The following is a 10183-nucleotide window of genomic DNA, read 5'->3' on the forward strand; positions in this document are numbered from 1 at the left end:
CATACATGAGTGATATCGGCCGATACCGATCACGTGTATTAATTGTACGTTTTTCAATGTATTTATGATGACTACCGGGTTCGCCATAAGACAATTCCAAAGGGCCCTGGTACATAGGTAATTATTAAAAAGTAAAGTTTTTGTTTTTAGTACTATTTGACACAAACCTGAACTTATTTTCATGCACGATTTGGAGTCATATAAATAAGACATAAATTGTTGACTATAATTGACTTTTTATAGTTCAGGATAACAAAATGAACAAAATAAAATAATCCAAATAAATCCGTCCACTTGCTATAGCGTTTACCCTCACTAGGAATAATAATCATTTAGAGGTACCACTTCACCTAATAAGCATGTTTTGGCGACTGTGTAGCCAACATGCTAACCACTCGTCCACCGTACGGCCCAATACAAATAAATAGAAATACATTCTGTTTAAAGGGGACCTATGATGCTGTTTTATGAAATAGCTTGTTACAGGTTCGGAGAGATCGCAGCAGAGAAATGAACACAAACAACGACTGTATGTATATTAATGATATTTAATGATAAAACACACAGCAGTTCACAACATTTCCCATCATGAGTTATTATGCTAGACACAAGCTGTCACCCCCATGCCCCCACATAACACTCCAATCAACACAGTTCAGATCCAGAATAGCATACCTTACCGTTGACAGAGGGCGGAGAGCCAAAAACACCCCGGTAGAGTAATCTGGAAACCGAAAGCTGGACACTCGTGCACAGTTCACAGCAGACTCTAACCGGGATTGAGAAAACAAATGCTTTATAGACTCGCCCGTGCGAAAACAGGTGGCCAGCCTGTCTCCGCAGGAGAGGAGTCGTCACCTCCGTCCTCTGCCTCAGGCACCTCAATGTCTCACAACATTCTAGTTCGTTTCTCACAACATTCTAGTTCGTTATCAGGATAGGGGAATAATATTTATCCCGTTGCCGGAACAAGTTAAAAACAGGTTATATAAGTGTGAAAAGTCAAAAAGTGTGCGAAGCAAGTTATATAGAAGCGGGCAAAAACAAGTATATGAGTGTAAAAAACAAGTACAAAACATGCATTGCATAGCCATGTGGGTCAGCTCAGGACAACACAAATAACAATCTCTTCCTTCAGATGCTTATTCCACTTTTCTGACCGATAAAAGTAGTTAGAATGTTGGATTCCGGTGCCAAAATTTCACATCATGAGGTTTGTGCATTTGGAAGTGAACCATAAAAGAAGTTTGGGATGGTTCAAAATGCAAAACGATGCAAACAAGCACTATATTGAGACATATAAATATAACAATTTATGAAAAACGGAGGCGGGCCGTGCGTGGAAGAAATTAAAACTGCTAAAACGTTTGGCTGAATGCACAAATCCAAGGAAATCCAGCTGGAATAGGTGCAGATTCTGAACGATCTAGAAAGTTTTCTGTGCAGGTTATTGTGTGTAGCTGCTCTATGAGACCACAACTCAATACAAAGGGTAAAAAAATGAGCAAAGAGTCCCCTTTAAGATGAAAAAAAGCAACAGAAATCGTGTAAAGTTCACATGAATACATTTTAGCACCTGTATGAGTTTTTTCTTGAAATACAGTTGTGTTAAATAAAAATATTTAGCAAGTTTGCCATTTATTTTTTATCTTGTTTATCATCACAGGAGTTGTAAATTAGACAAATGTACCTTAAGTAAGTAAGTACCTTAAGTGGACACTTATAGCTTCATACTTGCTCATTTGAACTTTATTACCAACTTCTGCCGGTGGTACAACCAATACAATGCACTAGCCCAGCTCCATTTCCGTATTGTGTCACACCTAAAACGTCCCCAGTGCAACATGTGCCAACTCGAAATATTGACATCACAGTATCCTATTGTACCAAAGTTTAGCTACAAACGTTAGCTTTCATAATAACAAAGCATACAACTTGTTTAGTTATGATGTAGGTAATTTACCATATAGTTATGGTGCAAAAGCAGTGCTTGGAAATGTTACTCACAGGTTCCACAGGAAGATGGCCACCATCGCGTCGTTTTTAAATCCTCGTTCTTGAAGATGTCACCAGCGTTCAAACGTAACTCCAATACTCTGGTGGTTTTACTTCTTGTGTTGTCTAGCAGTCTTTCTCGAATGGGCTGAAAGTTCACAGCCATGACACCTGTCAACTTGTTGCTTTTATTCTTCTGTTGCTTTCATGGCGGCTTGCAGCCATTACTGCAGCCAAGGAGCACAACGCCACCTGCTGTATCGGAGTATGCATAACAGGCTTTATAACCTACTTTACATTAGATAAAATCTAACAAAACCCTAGATTTTAATATGTTATAATAGCGTGTGTTATATTGTTCATGGAACAAAGATGCAATGTATGATAATATATGGTAATTTATGGATATGTATTGGAATAATATGGCACCGTTACTACAACTACAACTATTAGTAGTACTGTTATTGAATGTATAATGACCTCATGTCGCCTTTTTAAAGTGAGATCGGGACATGAAAAGAACAATTTAGGTAAGTATCACATTGACAAAAACATTTCATGTGCAGTTGTTTTCTCAAAGAATACAACATTTTATTAAAAAAAAAAACAATTGGACTAACATCCTGAGGTTCTGATGCACGTGATTGCAAACATACTCTTAAACTCCGCCCACTAACTACACATTCTCTCTCACACACAGACACACACTGCCTACTGGATTTCCCCCATGTAGAGTCGTTTATCACTGCCGCCCGACAGAACTGTGGATACAAAGATGGCAGACGATTAGACCATGTAGGATATGAAAACCCTTTATGTGGACCACCTCATCAAGTCCTGGTCCACCGTGTTCTTATTAGGATTAAAAAGTACCCGTGAAAAGTGAGACCCACATGTGCTGCGGACATAAACATATTTGTTTTGCCTTTCAGCATTTTTGATCACTTTTTGTCTCCCGCGGCGTCCGTAAAATAATAATAATGATAATGACATGACGTAATACACCACCACGCATACATTGCTGTCCTGTGGGAATCACTGAGCGGATAGTTTCATTCATTCATTCATTCATTTTCTACCGCTTTTCCTCACGAGGGTCGCGGGGGGTGCTGGAGCCTATCCCAGCTGTCTTCGGGCGTAAGGCGGGGTACACCCTGGACTGGTCGCCAGCCAATCGCAGGGCACATATAGACAAACAACCATTCACACTCACATTCATAACTATGGACAATTTGGAGTGGCTAATTAACCTAGCATGTTTTTGGAATGTGGGAGGAAACCGGAGTACCCGGAGAAAACCCACGCATGCACGGGGAGAACATGCAAACTCCACACAGAGATGGCCGAGGGTGGGATTGAACCCTGGTCTCCTAGCTGTGAGGGCGGATAGTTTCAGTTAAAGTTAAATTAAAGTTTGCTAACTCACCGACGGGTTCCTCCGGATGAAAGACGACCTCGTTCACAGAGCCGGCGTGGCCTGGCAGCTTGTACAGGATCCTGCGTGATGTCGTGTCCCAAATGTAGACAAACCTGAAAACAAAGACATGAGGAAAGTGGGACCCCCAAATCCCTACCCAGCTTGAGTGTGTGTGTGTGTGTGTGTGTGTGTGTGCTTTCCTCACCTGTCTGCTGAGCCTGCTGCTATTTTGCTCCCATCAGTGGACCAGGAGCATCTCATCAGGTTCTGAAAGACCAAATAACCAGTGGATTCAGCCTACATAAACACCATCTTTACACACAAAAACAATTAACTACAATACAAGATAAAACAAAACTAACAAAAATTAATTAGCATTATTATCAATTTCAAGGCAGAATGGGTTAAAATATGTTAATGCCTAATCACAGCATGATCAAGCTAGTTGAAATTGACTAGTTTTCTCACGTTATAATGCACAGAAAAAGGCAAGAAATGCGTGTTTATGTTCCACATAAGGATTGGGAATGATGGGCAAAATTCCCCAAAAAGTGCAGTTCCCCTTTAAAGTGAATGTTTGTTTACAAGTCAGCTCAGGGAAGTTAATACAGGCTGCTAACGTCACAGGTGGAAGGAAAAAAAAAGAAAAAAGGAACGCTTGATTTGCTCACTCGCACTCATTGGAGCCTTATTTTCTTTTTAATGATTGTTATCAGAGCTATTTTTTTAATGTTATCGGATTAATCATTATGACAACATAATATTGATGATATTGGCACCATAATTATCATTGTCACGTACTAAGGTAAGATAAGATAAGCTTTGATTCGTCCCTCAGTGGGGAAATTTGCATTGCACAGCAGCAAGAGTACAGAATCAGTTAAGCAGTACAAAATACACAATATAAAAAATAATCCAAGTATTAACAAATTAGCAATTTTAGAGTTATATACAATACAGTTTGCAAGATAATATTAAATATATGGCCAGTCTATACACTATGAGATCTTGCTAGTGAGTTATTATGAGGCATTATAAAAATACTGCACTTTGAATTTAATATATTGCCCTTAAAGCTTAATATTGCACAGTGAACGGAGTACTAAATACCTTTTCAAAATTGTGTACGTTGCCTTGGAAAATCTTCACGCATCTTTCCTTGGGTGCGAACGGTCGGACGTCCCAAATACGCACTATAGCAACAACACACAAAACGTAAAAAAAAAAGGGCACAGAAGATACAGAAACTTGCTTTTTCCACACCAAAAAAGAACTTTACCAGTGTTGTCCATGGAGTTGGAGAGCAGGTACGATCCCTCCGAGCTGAGACTGAGCCCGGTCACGGAGTCGCCGTGTCCGTGCATGTTGTAGATCAGCTTGTTCTGCCTCAGGTCCCATACCTGCACCGCACAACACGCATTACACTATACTCTATACATTTTTTATTACTCTTAATTTCTATATTAATAGACCGTGTGATGCACAAACTATGATATCTATGTAAACATATACGCATCCATGGGCATTATATTTATTGCTGCATCATTCCGCTCTATGGTCTATAATCATGAGGTATGCGCGTGGATCTTACCTTGATGTCATTGTCGATGCCTCCGGACAGAATCTGATCGCTCGTGTCGTTGAAGGTGACGGCCAGCACCTGGTACGTGTTCTGGAAGGTGTGAATGGCTCCCTTCTTGCGCACGTCCCACAACTGCCGCAATAGCAGCAGCAACAACAACAACAACAACAACAGCCGAGTCAGTCAATCAGGAACAACTTTTGCCTTGAATGTCAACCCGTAAGACGCAAGAAGCGCTACACCAATCTTTCACCTTGACCGTCCCGTCGTCGCTGCCCGTGCACACCAGCTGGGGTCCTCGGCGGGCCGGGTAGCAGGTATTGACGAAGGAGGTGTGGCCCTTCAGGCGTTTGACCCGCTCGCCCGTCTCGCTGTCCCACACTCCGACTGTCTTGTCTGTGCTTGCCGAGAACAGCAAGCTGAGGAAAAAATCACACAGTATTTCTCTGTCAAAATATTCAAATATAACCAGAGAACATGGAAAAAAACTAACTTAAAACTTTTTTTTTGGTACCTTCCATCCGTGTTGTAGTGCAGCTCCATCACTGCTCCACTGTGGCCCTTCAGCGTAGCAAAGTTCTCACACTCACCATACACGTTCCACATCACTACGGCACAGGAAAAAAAAAACACGTCTTACAATATTTACGGTCATTTTTGGGTTTTTAAGGATTACGCTTACATATGAGCCTGTCAAATCCTGAGGAGGCCAGCGTGGATCCGTTGGGGTGAAACTTGCAGCAGTAGACCTCACCCTCATGGCCGGACATCAGCATGATGGGGGCCTGAAGGCTGGACGTCCTGGGGGGACCCTGAAGGAGACAATTTGCAGAGGTGTATTTCCTATTTGTTTAACATCAACCGTACTACAGTGTAATGTACTAACAGGCTCTCACCACAATGGCTGCATTGCGTTTAATATAAATAAACTCACATAAATTAAATATTTAAGATTTACCAGGTAATGTACTTCAAGTGAATATAGTCACTACTCCAAACATACCGCGGCCATGAGCTGCTGAGACTGGGCCGCCGCCACCAGCTCCGTCCGGGGTCGCTTCACTTCGAGTGGCACCACCGCCATGTCCGCCACTCTCTTCTTGGGTTCAATCATGTCTGATTATTCGACAAAGCTCCCAAAAATGGCACAATGGTGACGTTTTAATTCAAAAAAAGAATGTTAGGCCGCCTCACAGTGAGCAGCATCGAGCGGTAAGGTATCGGTGAAGAATAAAGGGACTACTTCCGTTTCCTGTGCGTTCTGATTGGTGAGGAATGATCTCGGCTATGGTGATTGGTTGCTTGGCTTGTTGTTGCAAAGTCTGATCCGGAAGCGGAATTGAAACCATTTGTATTGTGTCTGATTGGCCGAAGATTTCAAGCGCGTTCGATGATTGGTTACAAGGCCTGTCGTTTTGTTTGTTTTTTTTGTCGCGAGACTGCTTTGCACCGGAAATGAAAGCGAGGCTAGCGGTTGCTAGCGGACAACGTAAGTGTGGTTTCTTGTCTTTGAATGATGCGATCATTGTCTGAAATATATGTGCATACTTTGCAACATTTAAACCGCAATTAATGCACGTACTATCATTTTTTGCTGGTATTGTACTGGGTTACGATCAAATTAGCCAGTCCGGAGACGGCTTCATTTGTGTTTACGTTAGCCTTGCCGTTAATATAAATACTTCATTGACGTTATTTACACTTTCTGGACCTTCAGATTGAAGATAAAATGTCCGGCAACGATGGGCCAGCACCGGAGCCGTCTGGACTGGACGGTCTGCCGCCACTTTACAGCATTTCCAAGGGAGAAGTGGTGTCAGTGCAGACTTATGGAGCTTTTGTCCGCCTGCCAGGATATAAGAAGGAAGGTAAGATGCATGCAGCATTAAATACACTATTTTATTTTCCGTAAAAAGGTAAGAAATTAGTGGTGCAGAGGTGCAGGAAATGTTAGTTTGTGTTGTTTGCGTGCAGGTTTGGTGCATGTCAGTGAAATGTCGGCCACGCGTGTGGAGAGCGCCTCGGAGATTGTGGACGTGGGAGAAAAGGTGTGGATTAAAGTCATCGGTAGAGAGGTAACGACTCACACACACGCAAAGAAACAAGGCTTTATGTCATCAGTGATGTCACGCCAAGATTATTGCTTGTAGATTCAAGGAGACAAGATCAAGCTATCCTTCTCCATGAAAGCTGTCAATCAGGGCACGGGGCGGGACTTGGACCCCAACAACGTCATGGCAGAGTATGTCTTTTGTTTTCCTGTCAGTCTTTGCGATGTGTTTGTAACATCTTCTTGTAACATCCAGGCAGGAAGCCAGGCGGCGAAGGCAATTCCGAGACCACACGGGCAACAGGATCACCCTGGAGGCGGTGCTAAACACCACGTGCACCAAGTGTGGTTGCAAAGGTACAAACGACACACAAAAAAAAAACCACATTTTAGCTGCTCCTTCATTGTGCCGTCACTCGTTGTAGGTCATTTTACAAAGGACTGCTACTCTGCACCGGGATTGCAGTACTCACTAGTGCCGGAAGAGGGCGACGAGGAGCCACGACAACAACAACAACAACAAACACCCACAGCTGCACCCAGAAAGGACAAAGACAGGAAGAAGAAGAAAAAGAAGGTTAATGCGCATTCAATATGATGATGATGTCATGTGCGATGTGTGTTGAAACTGCTGTTTGACTTCCCCCAGGAGAAGAAAACGAAGAAGAAGAGGAAGCGCGAGAGGAAGGCATCGGATAGCGACGACGGCAGCAGCAGCAGCGACGGCGGCGAGTGCAAACCCAAACGGCGATGCCGTGAGCACACCCGGGAGCGGGAGGAGAAGCAGCAGAAGAAGAAACACAAGAAGCACAAATCTCACAAACACAGCTGAGAGGTCAGAACTGTTTTTTTCCATTTTGTTTTTTTTTTTAAACCAAGATCTGCCCCCCCCCCCCCCCCCAAAAAAAAAACACGTCCTCCATTTTGTCTCTGACATGACCTTCAGCTGCACATGTGACGTAAACACGTTCTGTCTCCCTGCTTTCATTAAATCATCAGACAGGAAGTAGTAAAGACACAAACAGGAAGTCTAGTGTGACAAATCAGTGTAACAGGAACCCGATACCCCAGGTGACTTGTTTGTCTGCACGCTCCCACACACACACACACACGTGCACACCACACACACACACTTCCTCCATGTTAATGGTTACGGCCATTAAAATATTTTTGATTCAAAAAGTTTTTTCTCCTGCGTCATGCATGCGTATATTATATCCAGATGTGAGCCGTGGTCCACCGAAATATTATTTTTATTTTTTGTGGGCTGGAAAAAGCGTCTGGATGCATAATCAAACTTAAAATTGATAAACTGTTTTGTGCATCTATGCCAGGGGTGTCCAAAGTGTGCCCGGGGACGGGGTTTGTGTTCTGCCACATTCTAAACTTATAATTTAATAATTTTATAAAAACAAAAATGTTATAAAAACAAAAATGGAAATATCAGCAGTAATATTACCAAAATAATGTTTACATTTAGACAAAAAAAAGATGTAATTGAATGTGGAAAAAGTTGTAATTTATGAGAAATGACATTCATTTATTGAAATGAAAATGAAAGAATTTTTTTTTTTAAGAATAATAATTTTAGGAAAATGAGGCTGTGGTTAAAGTTGTAATGTTACAATAATAAAGTCAAAATGTTATGGCAATAAAGTCAAAAATAGTTGGAAAATAATCTAAAAAAGCATCACCAGAAATGGAAAAATCAGCTGATGAAAGTAAACAAAGTTGTAGTTTTTGGAAAATTATGTGTATGATTTTACCAAAAGAAAATGGAAGATTACTGAAAATGAAAGTTTAAAAACAGCAAAAATGTATTTCTTTGCAAAATACCCAAGTAGCAAAATTGCGTCCTTTTGATTTTTCAGGATGTGTCCTGCTGGGACAACCTTTGGACAGCCCCGGTCCACACTGGCTATGTGTTCTTTAGCAGAGTTAGCTTAGCATGCAGCAAGGAACGCGGCCAGGAAGCGGATTCCCTGAACGTCCATGAGGAATGTGTGGAAAAGACAAATGTCTCTCTTGGTTTTTTTGGGAATGCGGCGTTTGGAATGACGGCAGGAGAAGGTCTGCATGCTTTCCACGGATGGATGTGCACGTGTTTTTCTCTTCCGAGTTGCTGCAGGGAGGATGGACATGTGATAAGTTGTTTGCAAACATGTACGATATACCCCGGTCATCAATAAAACCTTTCCTCCATGGCCGTGCCGCCACTTTCACTTCCGCTATTTCCTACTTGTGTGGCAAAGCTTGAAGCATGACATCACGCGCATTTACATTTTTACGGAAGTAAAAGTTTGCCGCGCTGTGTGCTCCCTTTAAAGGGGATTAGCCGATTAGGCTCGTTTTTCAGCCTTTTCTATTGAGTTGTGGACTCCTATAGAGCAGCTACACACAATAACCAGCACAGAAAGTGTTGTAGATCTTCCAGAATCTGCACCTTTTCAGGATTAGCCACGTAAACGCAGAAGCAGAGTTTGGGGGAGGGCAGAGAGCGTGTGTTGCTTACAGCCACGCCCTTGCTAAAATGCTAAAATTCCTGTTCTTGAGAATCTTGAGACTGTCCAGTCTCTACTTCCGGATCAAATTCAGGATCCAATACATATCACTGTTTATTATCTACTCCTATAAAGTTGGACCGGAAGTCTTTCTAAGCACAAGTCTGACCAACCACAGCCGAGTGGGCGTGGCTTAAGGCGGGGCAGGGGTGGAATAAATTAAAACAGTTTACAGGAAGCACAAAATCCAAAGAAATCAACTAAATAGGTGCAGATTCTGGAAGAACTAGAAAGTTTTCCATGTCGGTTATTGCGTGTAGCTGCTCTATAGGAGTCCAATACAAAGTACCCAAACAAGGGGAATAACAGGTCCCCTTTAAGATGTTGATGGGTGCCAAGTGAACTTAGGTTGTCTGTGGATTATCTGGGTAAAAAGGCGAACCGGTGGGTTAAAAATAAACGCACAATAGCCCGCCCGCCCGCCCGCCACCCTCACGTCCAGTTGGCAGCTGAAGGGAATGATCGAGATGCGGCGACTAGAGTGCAGGAACACCTGGAAACTTTCCCTTCACCTAGCCAACCCACACACACACACACACACACACACACACACACAGGGCTATATATATTGTGTATAT

General features: G+C 42.4%; 2 protein-coding genes across 2 annotated transcripts; one reads left to right on the forward strand and one right to left on the reverse strand.

The window, feature by feature from the left end:
• Positions 1–513: 513 nt before the first annotated feature.
• On the reverse strand, positions 514–7360 carry LOC131102071 (U5 small nuclear ribonucleoprotein 40 kDa protein). Its single transcript, XM_058047557.1, has 10 exons — positions 5998–7360; positions 5677–5806; positions 5509–5602; positions 5248–5413; positions 5004–5126; positions 4692–4812; positions 4523–4605; positions 3618–3679; positions 3422–3525; positions 514–2756 (listed from the first exon to the last, which is right to left on the reverse strand). Exons 1-10 carry the CDS (start codon positions 6106–6108, stop codon positions 2707–2709), a joined length of 1044 nt encoding a protein of 347 aa, XP_057903540.1. The 5' UTR covers positions 6109–7360; the 3' UTR covers positions 514–2706.
• LOC131102072 (zinc finger CCHC domain-containing protein 17-like) lies at positions 6391–9246 on the forward strand. The gene is made up of 8 exons (XM_058047558.1): positions 6391–6483; positions 6712–6862; positions 6969–7069; positions 7145–7236; positions 7301–7401; positions 7470–7621; positions 7694–7879; positions 8916–9246. Exons 2-7 carry the CDS (start codon positions 6724–6726, stop codon positions 7874–7876), a joined length of 768 nt encoding a protein of 255 aa, XP_057903541.1. The 5' UTR covers positions 6391–6483; positions 6712–6723; the 3' UTR covers positions 7877–7879; positions 8916–9246.
• The last annotated feature ends 937 nt before the right edge of the window (positions 9247–10183 follow it).

This window comes from Doryrhamphus excisus, chromosome 14, assembly GCF_030265055.1.
Source record: "Doryrhamphus excisus isolate RoL2022-K1 chromosome 14, RoL_Dexc_1.0, whole genome shotgun sequence".
Lineage (NCBI taxonomy): Eukaryota > Metazoa > Chordata > Actinopteri > Syngnathiformes > Syngnathidae > Doryrhamphus > Doryrhamphus excisus.